Genomic DNA, 19,272 nt, shown 5'->3' with positions numbered 1-19,272 from the left:
TGTGTGCGAGAGAGAGAGAGAATCATATTAACAGATTTAGATTTTATCTCAGTGATGGCTAACCTTTTTGTCGTTGCATGCCATAATAATGCAATGCACTTGCAACACACACATCCCTGTGCGCTCCCCCTCTTGCTCATTCGCATGAGACCCCCTCTGTGCTCCCCCCCTGCGGATACGCACGTGACCCCCACCCCACGCCCCATTTTGGGCCTAGTAGTCTTCCCTGAAGCTTCCTGGGAGCAAAAACGGGCTGCAGGGGAGAAGCACTTCCCCCCACATTCACCCTGCCCTCCGTGCGTGAGCGTGACCCCGCACGCATGTGTGTGTGGCCCCCTGTGCCTGCGCATGCCTCTCCCGCCTGCTTCATTTCCAAACTAAGTCACATCAGCGATCAATGCGTGGATGTTGCAGCCTAGCAGTTCAGCTTAGATCTACTACTCTACTACAGGTAGCCCTCGACTTACGATCAATAGTGCAGGGGTCACCAACCCCCAGGCCACGGCCTATTCGGAACTGGGCCCTATGCGTGGCAGGCCAGTGTGCCCATGTGTGGGTGCAGCTCGATGTGTGCGAGCAGTGGTTTAGAGTTCATACACAGGCGTGCCCAGCTCAACTTGCACATGCCTGTGCGCACAGAAAAAGAGCTGGTAAAATGGGGCACAGCTCGCTTAACAACTGCTTTGCTCAGCAGCGGAAATTCTGGCCTCCATTGTGGTCTCAACTCGAGGACTACCTGTATTGGAACTTGGTATACGTGGTGGGCTAATCTTCACCCCATTTATCTGGCTAATTTTGAGTTGGCTTAAAGCCCTTGCTGTTTGTTTGTTTGTCGTGCACAACTTCTGTCCACCCTGAAGGGCTTTTCGTAGCTACCTGTATCCTAGAATTATGATATGGATGGTTTGCATTTTTGGGGTGATGGGAGGTAAGACTAACAGTTGTGCTTCTTTGAGGGAAATGATAGCGGAGCTTTTTCTGTGACTATTGGTTACTGATGTAAAATTCCCTGTTTGCAGTTCTACCTCACTTTTATCTTCTTTTTTCCATTCTCTGCTTCCAAAACTAGGATAACTGCACCAGCAAGGTAGGATGGGTGAAGAGCGGTCACTGAATGTGGTAGCCTGTAGAACAGTATTTCTCAACTGTGGCAGCTTGAAGATTGTGTGGACTTCAACCCTCAGAATAGCAATAGCACTTAGAGTTATTGTCAGGGTTCAAATAGCATCCGAAAGTAAATCAGAGTCCGAGGCGAAGGATTCCTCAAAGTTCCAATTTATGAAGAGAGCCATGTTGGCACATCTGGGAAAATCCGAATCTGAAAGCTTCCCGGTTTTCCCCCACCCAGTTAAAAGTTCAAGATTTTACCCTCACACCCACAAATCCATCACATGGTCCAATCATCCACTGCCATACTGGCAGCTTCCACCAGTTCCGTCCAGTTCCGGTCAGGTGCAGAAGGGCAAACACAAAGGATGACCTTGGCTTTCTAGAAAGAATGTTGTTATGGCTACATATCATCTAACTCCGTACAATACCCCCCTCCCTTTTTCCCACAATAGAAAATGCATAGTAGAATAATAGAAAGTGTGGCAGGCCAAAGATCCCCCCAAAAAGATGGCTGCAAGCCTGATACTTACACCGCGTTTCCCCGAAAATAAGAGGGTCTTATTTTTTTTTGATCCCCAAAATAAGCACTTGGCCTTGTTTTCGGGGAGGTCTTATTATTTTTGAGGTGCAGGCGAGTGTGGTCACCTCATGGCTGCTGCTGTGTTGCCACTCTTTTTATGGCCATTAGCGTAACAGTGGGGGGCGTGGTGGCTAGGGTTGCGGGAGCGGCTGTTAGATAAGGGCGTATGGGGTGCATGGGGCATGTTCCCCCCTCCCTTTGCCCCCCCCCCACGACTTCGCCTCCTCACCTTGTGTTATTTGTATGGCAAGCAACCAGAGGAAATGGCTGCACCTGTGATTACATATTGGGGTGGGTGGGAGGGCTTATTATAGCACATGCACTCAAAAGCCCAATTGGGCTTATTATCCGGGGAGGTCTTATTTTCGGGGAAACAGGGTAGGGGTGCTTTTACAGCCCTCTCTAAGCGGTTTACAGAGTCAGCCTCTTCCCCCCCCCCCCCAATCAATCTGTGTCCTCGTTTTACCCACCTCGGAAGGATGGAAGGCTGAGTGAACTTTGAGCCAGTCGGTCAGGATGGAACTCCTGGCAGTTGGCAGAATTAGCTTGCAATACTGCATTCTCACCACTGGGAGGGAAGGAAGGAAGGGAAGGGAAGGGAAAAAGGAAGGAAGGAAGGAAGGAAGGAAGGAAGGAAGGAAGGAAGGAAGGAAGATAACAATAGCACTTAGGCTTATATACCGCTTCACAGTGCTTTTACAGCCCCCTCTAAGCAGTTTACAGAGTCAGCCTCTTGCCCCCAACAATCTGGGTCCTCATTTGACCCACCTCGGAAGGACCGAAGGCTGAGTCAACCTTCCCTAGCCAGCATGCAAACTGGAGAATTGTGAGAGTCGAAGTCCACACACCTTCATGTTTCCAGGGTTAGGAAACCCTGCTTTAATCCCTGTTGGTTCCTAGGTAGCCATGAGCTTCTAAAGAAAACGCAGTCCCACCCACCTAACCCTCTCTCGCATTCCAAGCATGCCTGCTTCAAAGATTGGGATGAGCCCGTTGGAAGAAGCCACAGATTTATTTATTTTTTGATCGTGGTTGCTCTCCGACTGTAAATACAGTCAATCCTGATTGATCCGTGACGGCAGTGGCACCCCTTGACTGAGAGTAAGCCTCCCCCATAGGAGTGAAAACTGTTTTGCTAGGGAGCGCAACTCTGGAGTAGCTTTCTCGAAGCAGGCATGTTGGGAGAAGCTGGAGAAATCCTGCCCCTCTTAAAGAAAATGTTCTTTTCTGCGGTATTGTCTTGGCATGACCAATTTTTGCTATATCAAAGACAGTCCTGAAGAGAGCATTCCCTGCTTCAAAAACATGTGCTTGGATCACACGTGGCTCACTTCTGTAACAACAACAACGTGTCTTTTAATATCTGGCCTGTCCTAGTATGTAGCATGTAGCATATAGCATATGCATTGATATTCTATATGATGGGGGATGCGGTGGCTCAGTGGCTAAGATGCTGAGCTTGTCGATCAGAAAGGTTGGCAGTTAGGCAGTTAGGCGGTTCGAATCCCTAGCGCTGCGTCAACGGAGGGAGCTCCCGTGACTTGTCCCAGCTTCTGCCAACCTAGCAGTTCGAAAACATGTAAAAAAATGCAAGGAGAAAAATAGGAACCACCTTTGGTGGGAAGGGAACAGCGTTCCGTGCGCCTTTGGTGTTGGGTCGTACCAGCCACATGACCACGGAGATGTCTTTGGACAGCGCTGGCTCTTCGGCTTTGAAGCGGAGATGAGCAGCGCCCCCTAGAGACGGGAATGGCTAGCACATATGTGCGAGGGGAACCTTTACCTTTATATGCATTCAGGCATACGTAGAATAGCAGTTCTTCCCTCTTTCTCTCTCTCTCTCTCTCTCTCTCTCTCTAAAAAAAAAAGATTTTCCAAAAGGAGTTGGATTTTGTTTCTTTGTTTTGAAGCAAAGCATCTGTTCTCGATCCTGATTAGATTCATCGGCTGCCTTTTGGCTCACCCCCTCACAATCGTGGCCAGGGTCCAAGCCCACATGTACATCCGAGACAGGGCTCCCAGTCATGTATGCCTGGAGGATCAGCCCTTCCGTGCTATAAAATCATATTTTTAAAAACCATGATTTTAAGGCCAGAAGCACTTTCAAAATGTGTTTCCTTCTTGGCAGAGAGAGAAATATAGGAAGAAATATATGGAGCAAAGCTGGCCTGGCTTTGTTTTGTCCCACAGTTCCCCATTTCTGTCTGCTGAGAAATGAAATTTCTATCCAGGAGTGCCATGTAACTTGGATAATAAAATGTCCTTATCCTGACAGATGTGTTGGGAAACACTTTGGTGGATTGCAGCAGATCCTTCCTTCCTTCCTTCCTTCCTTCCTTCCTTCCTTCCTTCCTTCCTTCCTTCCTTCCTTCCTTCTTTCTTTCTTTCTTTCTTTCTTTCTTTCTTTCTTTCTTTCTTCTTCCTTCCATTCTTTTTCCTTCCTTCCTTCCCTTTCTTTTCTCTTCCTTTCCTTCCTTCTTTCTTCCTTCCTTCTTCCTTCCTTTCTTGTTCCTTCCTTCTTTCCTTTATTTTGTTTCCTTCCTTCTTTCTTCCTTTCTTTCCTTCCTTTTGTTTTCTCTTTCTTCCTTTCTTTTTTCTTCTTTCTTTTTTATCTTTCTTCTTCCTTCCTTCCTTTCTTTTTCCTCCCTTCCTTCCCTTTCTTTTCTCTTCCTTTCCTTCCTTTCTTTCTTCCTTCTTCCTTCCTTTCTTGTTCCTTCCTTCCTTCCTTTATTTTGTTTCCTTCTTTCTTCCTTTCTTTCTTTCCTTCCTTTTGTTTTCTCTTTCTTCCTTTCTTTTTTCTTCTTTCTTTTTTATCTTTCTTTCTTCTTCCTTTCTTTTTCCTCCCTCCCTTCCCTTTCTTTTCTCTTCCTTTCCTTCCTTCTTTCTTTCTTCCTTCCTTCCTTCCTTCTTCCTTCCTTCCTTTCTTTTTCCTTCCTTTCTTTTCTCTTCCTTCCTTCCTTTATTTTTTCTTCCTTCTTTCTTTCTTCTTCCTTCTTTCTTTCCTTCCTTCCTTTTGTTTTCTCTTTCTTCCTTTCTTTTTTCTTCTTTCTTTTTTATCTTTCTTTCTTCTTCCTTCCTTCCTTTCTTTTTCCTCCCTTCCTTCCCTTTCTTTTCTTTTCCTTCCTTCCTTTTATTTTTTTCTCCCTTTCTTCCTTCCTTCTTCCTTCCTTTCTTCCTTTTGTTTTCTCTTCCTTCCTTTTATTTTTTCTTTCTTCTTCCTTCCTTCTTCCTTTCTTTTTCCTTCCTTCCTTTCTTTTATTTTTCTTTCTTTCTTCTTCCTTCCTTCCTTTCTTAAGAGCGTCCTTCTTTTTGTCTCTTAATTCCTCTTCTAAGATGGGACTTGCCATTTCCAGTTTTCCCCTCTGTGCCAAAGCCAATGGACAGGTTCAGATCTTCTGCCTCTCTTAAGGATTTAAAAAAAAAAGTTCTTAGAGCAGTGGTGGGATCCTCCCGGTTTAACAACCAGTTCGGTGATTGCACAATTTGTGCGCGCACAATTTGAAGAAATCTTCACATCTTGGTTTCTTTGGAGGAGTAACACAGCTGATTCGCGCAGCAATCTACTCTGCCGCGCAAATTAGCTGAGAAGATAAAGGTAGGAAAATAGCCCAGGCTGGTGGGCCCATCTGATCGTCGGAGCTACTGGTTCACCCTAACCAGTCCAAACCGGTAGAATCCCACTCCTGTCTCAGAGTCTACTAAAGTGTCCCCTTCTCAGGAGAATCGTCGTGGCTTCCCATCCCATTCTGTGGAAGTGGCAGGCCACCAGCTTGGGTACCTCCTCACTGCAAGCGTCTTTTACGATAACCGTCCCTTAAGTGCAAAATGTCCTTTTTGCAGAGTAAGAAGAAAAAGAAAACGGACTTCATTCCCTACAGGGATTCTGTGCTGACGTGGCTACTTCGGGAAAACCTAGGTATGAAGTCGAGATAACCTTTTCCTTTCGTTTTTTAAAGTTTCACTCCCGAATAACTAGCAATTATATTTTATGCACGGTAGACCTCTCTACAAAGAATGGCCCCGTATGGTGAAGCAGCGGGCTTTATAGCCCATGACGTTTAGATCCTCTGGCTTTGAAGCCTGGACTTTGGTCTTTTAAAAATGTCGGTTTAATCAGCTGTGTTTTCCAAGGAAGGATCTAAAGCAGTGATGGTGAACCTATGGCACGCGTACCACAGGTGGCACGCGGAGTCATTTGTCAGGGCATATGAGTTCACCCTTTTTTAAAGCCATTTTTCGCCCTCCCCAGGCTCCAGAGCCTTTATAGGAGCCTGGGGAGGGCGGAAAGACCCTCCCCCGCCGCCCCGGAGGCCCTCCAGAGGCATCATGAGCTTCCATGAAGCCTCCAGAGCGCAAAAAACCAGCCCTATGGGCAAACCGGAAGTTTGGGAACGGACTTCCAGTTTGCTCGGAGGTCGTTTTGACTGCTCTGGAGGCTTCAGTGAGCGTCCTGAAGATCCGTCACGCCTTCGGAGCGCTCAAAACGACCCTCCGAGCAAACCGGAAGTCACTTCCAGTTTGCTCAGAGGTTCGTTTTGACTGCTCTGGAGGCTTCAGGGAGCTTCCTCAAGTCCCTCAAGCCTCCGGAGGGCTTCCGGGGGGGCAGGGGAGGCTGTTTTCACCCTCCCCAGGCTCCTAAAAAGCCTCTGGAGCCTGGGGAAGGCAAAAAAAGCATGCAAAAAATGGGGTGGAGCGCCTGTAGTGCGTGCATGCGCACTGGGGGCTGTTGCGCATTGCATTATGGGTGCGGCACGCCCGCACACTACCCCACCTGCGCTCCCTCCACTTATGGCACGCGAGCCTAAAAAGGTTCGCCATCGCTGATCTAAAGCATTGTGACTCTGGAGTGGAACAAATTTTGATTGTAACTTTGCACTGGTCAGATGACGTTTGATGTCATCTGGGACCAGGAATTTGCAATTTTTGTAAAACTAGATTTCACACAACTCATCAAGCCGTAAGGTGACTTGTCCCTTTTGGCAACTCCGCTAATCTGATTCTCAAACTATCGTATGTTTTAGCGGGATGTGTAAACGCAACCGACTTTCGTTGGTTTAGCTAACCCAGAAATGAAACCCAGCTTATCTGACATGGGTTTCTAATTCCTCTTCTGATATTCAAGGCGACAGATATTAATCTTTTACAATGCTGTTATGATACAGACACGTATTTTTAAAAATCCCTGCTTTTAGTGGCCTTCTCACATCCCGACGATGGGCTAGATCAATAATGGCGAACCTTTTTGGCACTGAGTGCCCAAACTGGAATGCAGGTGCATACAGGTGCGTGCGCTGGAGCACCAAAAACCTGAAGAGTAGCTGACCTGCGCACGCATGCCTTTTTGTTGCCATTTTTCAGACCATTTTTTGAACCATTTTCAGGTGATTTTCATGCCTGAAAACACCTCAAAAGCAACCTAAAATGCCCTCAAAACATCCTGAAAAGCCCCCCAAAGCCCAAAAATTGGCCTGAAAAAAGCCAGGAAAAAGGTCCGAAAACGGTCTAGTTTTGGGGCGTTTTTTAGGCTGTTTTCTGGTGCTCCAGCCCTCGGAGGGGACCAGCTGGCTGGCGCACATGTGCATGCTGGAAACCAGAAGAGCAGCTGGCGATGGTGCGCATGCCCACAGAGAGGGCTCTGCGTGCCACCTCTGGCACACATGCACCTCTGGCACACATGCCATAGGTTCGCCATCACGGGGCTAGCTAATTATGATTAGAATTATGGCGCGTTTGTGCTGAGTCTTGTCACGATTTGGCATTCAGGGTTGATCTTCCTTGATCTGATTGCATTTCTGCTTTCTAGGGGGCAACTCCAGAACAGCTATGGTGGCTGCTTTGAGCCCAGCAGACATCAACTATGATGAAACATTAAGCACATTAAGGTATTTAACGGCATTAGAAAACGCGGGGCTTTCTCTTGCGTATTTTCTCCCTTGTTTTAGGCAAGGCGACTCGAGTTTGTAGAGCAATTGATGCATGGACTCCAGCCACTCCCAGAGATGCTGGCTGGGGAATTCTGGGAGTTGAAGTCCACACATCTTCAGGCTGATCTACATAAAACCCTTTGGGAGCAGTGGTGAAATCTACCATATTTTTCGGAGTATAAGATGCACCTTTTTCCCCTCAAAAAAGAGGCTGAAAATCTGGGTGCGTCTTATACACTGAATACAGCATTTTGTTGCCTCCTGAAACCCTGCCCCCTTCACCAAAATGGCCGTGCATAGCCTTTAGAAGCTTGCAGAGTGCTCCTGGGGGCTGGGGAGGGCAGAAATGAGCAAGAAACGGGCCGATTTTTGCTCAATTTTGCCCCTCAGCCCCCAGGGGTGCACTGCAAGGCTCCTAAAGGCTATGCGTACCCTTTTTTTGAGGAAAAAATGGGCTGTTTTTTGCTCGTTTTTGGGGGGGGACCCACCCCCCAGGAGCACTCTGCAAGCCGCCTAAAGGCTATACATGCTTTTTTCATGAAAAACGGGCCATTTTTGGGAGGTCTGCAGAGTGCAAAAACTTATTTTTTTTAAATTTGCCTCTTCAAAACCTTGGTGCGTCTTATGCTCCGGTGCGTCTTATATTCCGAAAAATATGGTAATTTTTTTCCCCACCGGTTCTGTGGGTGTGGCTTGGTGGTGATGCATGTGACTGGGTGGGCGTGGCCAACTTTTTTTCACTTTTTAAAGCATTTTTTTTCCTGCCGGTTAAGCGGGAGGGGGAAACTTCCGAGGATCGCACAGCTCAACTGTGAGTCGCATGATTGTCGGAAGTTTTCCCTTCCGCTTTTTAAAGCATTTTTTTCCTGCCTATTCACCCGAACTGGCAGGAAAAAAAAATGCTTTAAAAAGCGGGGGTGGGAAAGCTTCCGACGATTGCGCTGCTCACAGATGAGCTGCGGGATCCTCGGAAGGTTTTTTTTTTTACTACTGGTTTGTAGAACCAAGGACAATCGTCCCTACTGATTTGGCCGAACTGGGCCGAACCGGGAGGATTTCACTCCTGTTTGGGAGTCTTATCTTCCGAGATTCTTGACCATTGCCAAGTGATGGATGTTTAAACGTACATTGCCGTTGTTTTATCTCAATAAACCGATCTGTCCAGGTACGCCGATCGGGCCAAGCAGATCAAATGCAACGCAGTGATCAACGAGGATCCCAACGCCAAGCTGGTGCGGGAACTGAAGGAAGAAGTCACGCGGCTGAAAGATCTACTTCGCGCTCAAGGGCTTGGAGACATTATTGACAGTAAGTGGATGGATCTGGCTGATTCCTGGTTTCTCTGAAAGAAGATCCCTTCTTTCCTGTTGCGTTTCTGGAAGAAAAATCTAGCATTTTGGGTCAATGTGAGGGTGTAGCAAAGAGGCAGGGATGGGTTTAACCAAAGTTCATGTGCAGCGGTGGCCAAAATTGTGTAAACCTTTTGGGAAAAGTGTATTTTTTGAGGCTTGATGGCTAATAACACCACTTTTCTTTTGGAGTTTCAAGATCATCATATTCCACTGATGGAATGACCTGGGAATAGCTCAACCCAATTGAAAATCTATGGAGCCGATCAAATAAATTTCTTAGAAGCGACTCAGCTATAAAAGCCAGTTAATAGAAGCAATCATTCAATCTTGGTTTCACATTATAACAGCTGCAGAACTAAGAGACTTGGTTCACTCCATGGGAAGACGTCGTAAAGCCGTAACTCGTGCTAAAGATTACCCAACTAAGTATTAACTGACATGGTGATAATTTTTGTATATATCTCATTTTCTCTATGGTGATAAGTTTTGTATTTTCACTTTTCTTCTTTATACCCGCTATTCTAATAGCAAATCCTTCATAAAAGTTATTGTATTACATTCTTGATTTAAGTTATCTTTCCATTGATATATAATCATATGGTGCTACTCCAAAAAAAGTGGTGTTACTAGCTAGTTTTAGAAAATACACTTTTCCCAAAAGGTTTCCACAATTTTGGCCGTTACCTACTCCACAATCTCGGGTTGGGACATTGTTGATTTATCCACCCAGTTGAGCATTAAGCAGAGAAGAGGTTAAAGAACCATTTGTCTAAAATGGAATAGGGTCTCCTGCTTTAGCAGTGGATAGGACTAGAAGACCTCCAAGGCCCCTTCCAACTCTGCTATTCTGTTATGCGTTTCCTTCCCTGGACAAAATTAGAAAGTCTTCCAGAAAAACAACTCCCAGGATAGCAAGCTTTAGTAATAGCGTGTTCCTGTAACCTTTTGTTTCAAGAGTAGGTTGTAGCTGTCAGTTCCAACAGCCTTAAAATGCCCTCCTAGAACCAAACAACCAACGTTTACATTTTCATCCCTCCCAGAGTCGGTCGGTCGGACAAACTAGATCAGGGCAGTTTCATTTGCCAAACAGAGATTTATTCCAGCAGAACATAAGCTGCCAGGATTACAGCTTTCTATTATCTCTTTCTATTATGATGATGATTATTACTGTTGTGGAAAGAATAAAAGAAAAAGAAGGGCAGGCTAGATGAAAGAGGGGGAAAAAAGCCAAATAGAACGAGTAAAGTATGGGAAGATTGCCAACAAATTTAAAATCATTTGATTAATATGTTCTCCTGTGCGCTGCTTGGGGGATCCAAGCATGAGTTAACTTTGTACATTATCCTAGAGCAGGGGTGTCCAAACTTGGGAACGTTAAGACTTGTGGACTTCAACTCCCAGAATTCCCCAGCCAGCATAGCTATGCTGGCTGGGGAATTCTGGGAGTTGAAGTCCACAAGTCTTAAAGTTCCCAAGTTTGGACACCCCTGTCCTAGAGACTGAGTTATGTAATTGTTGACCATGCCTCCTCTGACTGGGGTAATTCAGTTTTTTAACTCAGTCCAGCCTAAAGAGACAAAAATTTCTCTTCTAGGACATTAGACAAATTACTCCTTTCTTTACTTATTTCCTTATTTATTTTTTGTTTATTCCTTATTATTCCTTATTTAATTAGTTGTTCTTTCTGGATTTATTTCGTCTGGATTTATTTCGTGCATTTGGACTGAATTGTGGTTCAAGCAAGCGTGAGCCACGTTGTCTGCTCGTTTCGACGAGCAGCAATTACGCTGGGCTAGACTTGTTCCCGTTGGTGTTTCGGCGGTTCCCCTTAAGGCTCTCGCAGCTGGGGGGGGGGGACCAGCGCATTGGAAGAATTGCAGCAGCTAGCTGCCGCAGATGTGAGTCGGTTCGCCGTTCTCTGCCCCGCGGGTGCCGCGGTGAGAGTAGGTTTGCCTCTCTCGCGTCGGTTTGAGTCGCCACGATCCGCTTAGAGGGCGCGATCAGCCCAACGTGGCTCGTCGCCTTATGATTGTGGCGCTGCCATTCTCTTCGTATTGATTTCGGTCGTGCCGGCTGCGGTTCGTACAGTGCTTAGTAGCAAGCGGTCGCCATTTTGTCGACATTTGAATTTTGCGCCATTTCTTTCTACCGCGGTGGCCATTTTTGGCGCTGCCTCTCTGGGCACCGAGGGACAGCCGGAAGGGGCGTGCTTAGCATTTTATGCCCAAACAGCGTTACTAACGGCTTGTTCTGGGAGCTGAGGAGGTCGGTTCGCCATCTCGCTGCTCCAGCACACATGGTTACTTTGCAAGTATTCAGAATCATTCCAATTCGGCTATCCGGCAATCACCTCGTAAGCTGAGCCTTTCAAGTCCTTGTTAGTAATTATGGCTGATCGTTCCATCTCCAGAGGCAGCACTGGGGCTTCTACCTCTTCCCCGCTGCACTCCAAGGCCGCTAGAACCAGTACTAGGGTGGGGAGAGCCACCACTAGGGCTGCTAGTCACAGGGCTCACGCTTCATCTGCAGCTCCGATCAGGGCCGCCAAGCGCAAGGACAAGGGTAAATCAAAAGCCCCCGTGGCCACCAACAGGTCACCTCCGGCTTTAGTGGCTGAAGGCCCTTCACCCGGTTCTCCCATTTATTTGACTGGAATACAAGGTTGGTCTCCGGACCTCCCTATCCCACTAGAACTGGCAACTGAGGAAGGGGAATTGGGGCCCCAGTCTCCCCCTGATCCTTCTGAGGCCAGGCCAGCCTCAGCTTCAGTGCCCATGCGTTCGGAGCCTACAGCCACGTTTACCCCCACAGCTGCTGCGCTGAGACTTGAGGAAAGTTCTGAGTTTAACCTTCCCCCTGCATTACAAAACATGATCTCAGCAGCCATCGCACAGGGCGTGGATGCAGAGTTGCATTGCAGGGCCCAGAGGCCTAGGATTGCAACCTCAGCTAGGGACACCCTTAATTCCCAGGCTGACCCCCCATCACTGCTTCCTTCAGTCTACAGTGAAGGATCGGTGTTAGGTGAGGAGGACGGGGTGACAGACCTGGAACTCTTTAATCACGAGGGCCTAGTGCAGGACAAGCAGGTGTTTTCTGGCTTGTTCTGGCCTGCTTTGTTTAAATCTCTTCTATACAAAGCCAAAGCAATGACCAATATGGGCGGCACTTCCACCCAGGCTACTACCGCGGTAGGACTTGATCCCACAGAGCGCTTGTTCATGGAGCAGGTACAGGAACAGGATGCCATTCCCTTTCCAAAACTGTTTTCAGACATTGTTCAATAACAATGGGCCTAACCAACAGTTGTTCCCCCACCTAGCAATGGGGACAGGAAGCTCTACACCTCCACCCCTGAACTGGATGGGATTCTCCAATTCCCTATGGTGGACCCTCCAGTTGCGGCCTTGGCCTCTCCAACCTTGATCCCATCCGAAATTTCGAAGGGCTTCAAGGCTGAGGACCGTAAGGCCAAGCTGGTCATTCGCAAAAACACACCAGGCAGCTGCCTGGGCTTTGCGGGCTGCCACAGCAGTCTCGTTCTTCAACAGGACTTTGCTAGTGTGGCTCAGGCAATTACAGGCCAGGCTTGCTCCTGGTGATATGCGTCTCCATCAAGTCATCAACAAACGTGGCAGCGGTAGAGTTTTCCTCTGATGCTACCCTCAATGCGGCCAAATTCGCGTCTCAAGCGGTAGTGTCCAATGTTGCTTCCCGTCGCCTTCTCTGGCTCTGCCATTGGCAGGCAGACCTACGTTCCAAATGGCGCCTGGCCTACACCCCATTCAAAGGTGGTTCGCTATTTTAATTGAGACGAGGGACAAACGTAAAGTCCTCCCGGCGACCAGTAGACGTACAGACAGGAGAAAACAGCCCTACAATAGAAGGCAGCCATTTTGGGCCGGGGATTTGGGCTACACTACCGCCCCATATAACTCCCAGTACAACAGGTCCGGGATCAGAGATAGGGGCCGGCAGCAGAACCAGCAGCAGCCCCAGGCGCGGCACCCGTTTCATGGCGCCAATAACCGGTCCTTTCATAGATACCGGTGACTCACACGGAGTGGAGCCCATTGGGGAACGCCTAACAGCCTTTGTCCACCAGTGGGCAGAGACCACCTCGGATGCTTGGGCCATCCAGACCGTGAGGCAGGGCCTCACTCTAAAATTTCTCACCATTCCCCCGAGGCATTTCATCAGGTGCCCTGTACCCAGATGTTAAATAAAACGGCATCTAATGTACACCGAGATCCAACATCTGTTGTCAATCAATGCCATAGAAAGTGTACCACAAGGGCAAGAATGACTAGGCTTCTATTCGATACTATTCCTAGTCCCCAAAAGCTCCAGAGGATGGCGGGCCATCCTAGACTTGAAACGGCTCAACTTATACCTCAAAGGTTATCAAAGCTTCAAGATGCAATCTCTAAAAAGCATCCTGACTTGCATTCGCCAAGGCGACCTGGTGACCTCCATCGACATCAAGGAGGCATACCTCCATGTGCCAATACATCTGGCACACCAAAGGTTCTTAAGATTCCAATTTGCTGGGCGCCATTTCCAGTACTGGCCACTGCCATTCGGCCTTTCTTCGGCCCCGCAAACCTTCACAAAGTTGCTGGCGGTAATAGCCGCGTCTCTTCGATTGACGCCCATAAGAGTCAATTGCTATTTAGATGACATCTTGATCCTGTCATCATCCTGGGTCCAGGCAAACCGGGACCTACAAGCTACAATCAACACTCTGCAGTGCCACTGATTCATCCTGAACTTTCCGAAGAGTCATCTGCATCCGACCAGGTCCTTATTGCACCTCTGGACGCTTATCAACTCGGATTTGTGCAAGGTATCATTATCGCAGGAGAGACGTCAGAGCCTGCAGACCCTGGTGAGTCAAGTGCTACGACAGAGGTCGTTACTGCTAGCAGTTCTTTCCGAACCTTTTGGGAAAATGGTGTCATGCATAGACATAGTTCCCTGGGTACGATTCCACGCGCACCCGCTTCAGTGGTTCCTGCTCCCCTTCCAGAGGGCCCACACCAGCCACTTGCAGACCAAGGTTACCTTGCCACCCAAGGTGCTACGATCGCTCCCATGGTGGACATCATCCAAACTACTTAAGGGATGCCCTTTCAAGGAGCCAGACTGCATCGTAGTAACGACGGATGCGAGTCTGTTCAGCTGGGGAGCTCATGTCTTGGACCGGGTGGCACAGGGACGCTGGACTGCCCAAGAACTCCAGAACTGCATCAACTGGGTGGAGCTTCGGGCCATCCAGCTAGCCCTCCATAAATTTTGGGACCTGGTGACAGCTGACCATGTGTTAAGTCCTCACCGACAATGTGGCCTCCAAGGCTCATGTCAACTGCCAAGGAGGCATGTGGTCCAGGTCCTTGATGTTGGAAGCGGAGAGACTCCACCATTGGGCGGAGAGCCGCTTACTATCGATTCGAGTGGAGCACATTTTGGGCACAGCCAACACACAGGCAGATTGGCTGAGCAGGGCCACAGTGGACCAGGAGGAATGGTGTCTCCATCCGGCCCTGTTCCAGGAACTATCTCACAGGTTTGGCCGGCCCAAAGTGGACCTCTTTGTGCAGCCTCACAACTTGCAACTGCCAAGTTTTACACCAGGTACCAAACACCGGGGGTGGAGGGCACCAACGCGCTTTGCAGCCCATGGCCGGAAGGCCTTCTTTACGCATTTCCGCCTCTACCAATCATTTCACTAGTTATTCAGAAAATCCTAGCAGAACAGGCAGACGTCCTCCTGATCGCTCCAATGTGGTCACGCCCCCCCTGGTATGCCAACCTCGTCCATCTGTCTGTCTCACGCCCCTGGAGAATACTGGATGATCGGATACACCTTTCCCAGGGAGCTCTCATTCATCCAAACCCCCAACTGCTACAGTTAGCCGTGTGGCACGTGAGCGGGCTATCTTGACTCGACAACACTTTTCCGACAAAGTCGTCAACACAATCCAGGCAGCCCGATGACTGTCCACAACTTGCATTACAAGGCTACCTGGCAGGCTTTCTGCAGATGGTGTCGGACAGCCGGCATTGACCCAATCAAGACATCCGTACCACAGGTATTGGACCTTGCAAACGGGCATGGACAAGGGACTAACGCCCAACACCCTCCGCCGACAAATTGCAGCTCTATCAACTGTGATTGGCGGCGGGCAGGGCCGTTCCCTGGCATAACACCCCAGGGTCCGATCATTCCTGAAGGGTTCATTGAACCTCAGGCCGCCGGTAGTGCATCGCTACCCTACCTGGGACTTGTCTCTGGTGCTCAGGGCCCTCATGGCTGCACCATTCGAGCCCATCCGCATGATCAGTCTCTGATTGTTGACCCTTAAAACTGTCTTCTTGGTAGCAATTACATCGGCTTTGAGGGTGTCAGAACTGGCGGCATTGTCGGTCCGCGAGGACCTCTGCATCATCCATCCGAACAGAGTCGTTCTGCGGTTAGACCCGGCCTTCCTTCCAAAAATTCACTCTTGGTTCCACAGAGCACAAGATCTCGTTCTCCCAGACTTCTGCCCGCAGCCTTCACATCCACAGGAGCGGCGGTGGCATCACCTTGACGTTCGCAGGGCGCTCCGTCGTTATGTGAAACTCACTGCGTCATTCCGAAGGTCGGAAGCGCTGTTCGTGTCCTTTCAGCCATCATCCATGGGGCAGAAGGTGTCCTCGCATACCGTCGGACGTTGGTTGAAAGCGTGTATCGCCCTTGCTTATGACAGTCAATCCCGACCGGTTCCCAGACGCATCACACCCCATTCCACCAGGAGTGCTGCTACCACGGCGGCCTGGGCCACACAGGCCTCAGTGGAAGACATCTGCAGGGCGGCGACCTGGTCATCACCGTCGCCCTTTATCAGACATTATAAAGTTGACATGTATGCCTCGGCAGAGGCTTCCTTTGGGCAGCAAGTCTTGCAGAGGGTTCTTTCACCACCTAGAGCCCCTGACCAGCCTAGCTCCTGCCCTTGACTTCATTGCTTTGGCATGTCCCACGCTTGGATTCCCCAAGCAGCGAACAGGAGAACGACCGTTGACTTACCTGAACGGTCCTTCTATGTGCGCTGCGAGGGGAATCCAAACCTGCCCTCGGCTTCGGCTGGTCCAGGCATTTGACCTTTCTCTACACTTCCATTCGTTGGTTTACTTATCTCTCCACTATTGCATTCCGTGACTTTTGTTCCATCTGTTGGATTGGCTGAGCTTGTCAGGGTGTAAATTCAGCCCTGTATTTAATGAGGGATGAACCGTGGCCTTTCCTTGAAGTATACTTGGTAATTAAGCAAAATAAACCCGAGATATATTCTAAGAAACACATTTTATTGTAAAGGAAATGGAAACACAAACTTACTAGCTAACGATTACGTTTTGGCAGAGTTCCTGCCTACCACCTTGGCAGGCGAACAAAAGACAAAGAAGAAAAGTGAAATAATAATGATGAAGAAAATGTGGACGAACGTGTGGACGTGCGCAATGGACTTAGAGATAAGAGTCAGATCAGTCTACCGTATGTCTTAGAGTTGAAGCACAGCTGGCAAACAAAAAAACGCAGTGACAGAGCCTTCGTACAAAACTGAATTACCCCAGTCAGAGGAGGCGTGGTCAACAATTACGTAACTCAGTCTCTAGACTAATGGACAAAGTTAACCCATGCTTGGATTCCCCTCGCAGCTCACATAGAAGGACTGTTCAGGTAAGTTAACAGTCGCTCTAGTACATTATTAAAAGGTTAGAATAGTACAAGACGTTTTGCATCTATTTTCTAATCAAAACATGTCTCTATTAAACTTTAAAGTTAATGCAACTGAAAATTTAAAAATATGAGAGAGAGAGACAGAGAGAGAGAGACCCCATAGAATATAAACACTTCATTAAAAAATATTGTAAATTATATGTTGGTTACTCTTTTCTTGAGTCTTCCATAGCCATAGCACTTAGATTTATATATCACTTCACAGTCCTCTCTAAGCAGTTTACAGAGTCAGCCTCTTGCCCACAACCATCTGGGTCCTCATTTTACCCACCTTGGAAGGATGGAAGGCTGAGTCAGCCTTGAGCCAGTCGGTCAGGATTGAACTCCTGGCAGTTGGCAGAATTAGCTTGCAATACTGCATTCTCACCACTGGGAGGGAGGGAGGGAAGGAAGGAAGGAAGGAAGGAAGGAAGGAAGGAAGGAAGGAAGGAAGGAAGGAAGGATAACAATAGCACTTAGGCTTATATACCGCTTCACAGTGCTTTTACAGCCCCCTCTAAGCGGTTTACAGAGTCAGCCTCTTGTCCCCGACAATGTGGGTCCTCATTTTACCCACCTCGGAAGTCAACCTTGAGCCTGGTGAGATTCAAACTGCCAAATTGCAGGCAGTCAGCAGAAGTACCGGACTCTAACCACTGCGCAAGAGAATGTTTCTTAAGCACAAATCAAATAACAATCCCAAATCATAGAGGATCCCCCCCGCCACTTCCTGTTATGGTAACAAATTAGCTGAAATTGTTGAACTTGAGAATCTGACTTCCTTCTTTTTCCATCAAGCTTTTCCTTTTTCTCACGTCATGTCTCCTGTTAACCCCGAGTATTTTTATCCTTCTTGTGTTTGCCTCCTAACCTCGTTTCTTCAGTCGATCCGCTGGACGATTTCTTGGGAAGTGGATGCAAATGTGTGTATTGCAGAATTAATCCAAATCCCCCACCCCCATCTTTGGCTTCTGCTGAGTGGGCTGCATTTGAACTTTACACTCCAATTCCTTACAGGGAAATCCCAGGAGAATGTTAAAAAGAGAGAGAGAGAGAGTATGAAATCATCTGACAGTCCTCTGATAAACATTAATTATCTGCTGAGAAACTGGGTGAAGTCAAGGACCTCTGTTTTAAATCCCTCTTATGCTCGAACTACCGATATTTGGAAACATAATAATATCCAGAGTGGAGTAATTGATACTTACCTGCATTATATGTGTATGTATCAAATATTCCTATTTGTTTCAAATCCTGGCAGTTCAAAGATGGGAAATTTAAAAGTGCAAAGTTTCATTCAGTTTAGCGGTACGTTATCATTCATATATATATATATATACAATATTTGTTCCTGTGTATGTGCAAATAGCAATAGCACTTCTACACAGCTTCACAATGATTTACATCCCTCTCTGAGCGGTTTACAGAGTCAGCCTCTGGCCCCCAACTATCTGGGTCCTCATTTTAACGACTTCGGAAGGATGGAAGGCTGAGTCAACCTGCAGCCTAGTGAGATTCGACCTGCCAAATTCCAGGCAGCCGGCAGTCAGCAGGAGTAGCCTGCAGTACTGCATTCTCACCACGGCGCCACCAGGGCTCATCTGAAGTAGCTGAAAAATACAGTGTATTTTTTGTTATTTATTTGAATATTGATATCGAGACAGCTGTCTACTGGGTAATGCCTTTTTTATTAGATTATCCCCGCCCAGGGCTCAAGTTTAAACCCATCCTTACCCAAGGAGGATGCGGTGGCTCAGTGGCTAAGGTGTGGAGCTTGTCGATCGGAAAGGTCGGCATTTTGGCGGTTCCAATCCCTAGCGCCGCATAACGGAGGGAGCTCCCGTGACTTGTCCCAGCTTCTGCCAACCTAGCAGTTTGAAAGCATGTAAAAAAATGCAAGTAGAAAAATAGGAACCACCTTTGGTGGGAAGGGAACAGCGTTCCGCGTGCCTTTGGCGTTGAGTCATGCCGGTCACATGACCACGGAGACGTCTTTGCACAGCGCTGGCTCTTTGGCTTTGAAACGGAGATGAGCACCGCCCCCTAGAGTCCGGAACGACTAGCACATATGTGCAAGGGGGACCTTTACTTTTATCCTTACCCATGTTGCTAATAGAAAGGTGAGCAGGCTGAAAAACCAGAGGCTTCGCACACAAAGCCTTTATTTAAATTTCCTGCAGACTAGTTCTTTTCCTCTGTAGAGATTTAAAAAAAAAAAGCCAGGGGATTTGCAAAACTGCTGAGTGCTGTTTTCAAGGCCTCCGCCTGCCCTGACTATTTAAAGCGAGAAAGGCAGAAGAGAGCTATTGGCCATCTCCTCGAATGCAGAGAATTGGAAGTGTAATTGATCTAATAGTCTCTTTTCTGGCATTGCCTTTTTTTTTTTAATTTCCAGTATTTCTGCCCCCCTCCCTCTTTTTTTAATGCCGCTTTCAAGCTGGACAGCTTTTTTTAACCCTTGATTTTTAGTACTTGCAGCAGCAGCTTTTGGAGAGGGTGTGGCTATGCATGGGCTAGCTATGTGTGGTGCTCTGTGACAATTGT

General features: G+C 47.9%; 1 protein-coding gene and 1 long non-coding RNA gene across 7 annotated transcripts in view; one reads left to right on the top strand and one right to left on the bottom strand.

Annotated features, from left to right (window-relative positions):
• The window catches only part of KIF1B (kinesin family member 1B), a 145,406-nt gene that overhangs the window by 37,570 nt on the left and 88,564 nt on the right, over positions 1 to 19,272 (top strand). For all 6 annotated transcript variants that reach the window (XM_081955491.1, XM_081955493.1, XM_081955494.1 and 3 more), the window contains exons 10-12: positions 5,531 to 5,606; positions 7,494 to 7,572; positions 8,780 to 8,922. In XM_081955491.1, the coding sequence (XP_081811617.1) occupies positions 5,531 to 5,606; positions 7,494 to 7,572; positions 8,780 to 8,922 (298 nt within the window). The remainder of the gene's footprint in view (positions 1 to 5,530; positions 5,607 to 7,493; positions 7,573 to 8,779; positions 8,923 to 19,272) is intronic.
• LOC309393379 lies at positions 1,269 to 17,624 on the bottom strand. The gene is made up of 4 exons (XR_014175578.1): positions 17,600 to 17,624; positions 17,021 to 17,118; positions 2,161 to 2,258; positions 1,269 to 1,489 (listed from the first exon to the last, which is right to left on the bottom strand). It is a non-coding gene; the product is annotated as an uncharacterized lncRNA (long non-coding RNA).

Source organism: Natrix helvetica (assembly GCF_964273705.1).
Source record: "Natrix helvetica genome assembly, chromosome: 5".
NCBI classification, from domain to species: Eukaryota; Metazoa; Chordata; class Lepidosauria; order Squamata; family Natricidae; genus Natrix; species Natrix helvetica.
This window is presented reverse-complemented; position numbering and strand designations above follow the sequence as displayed.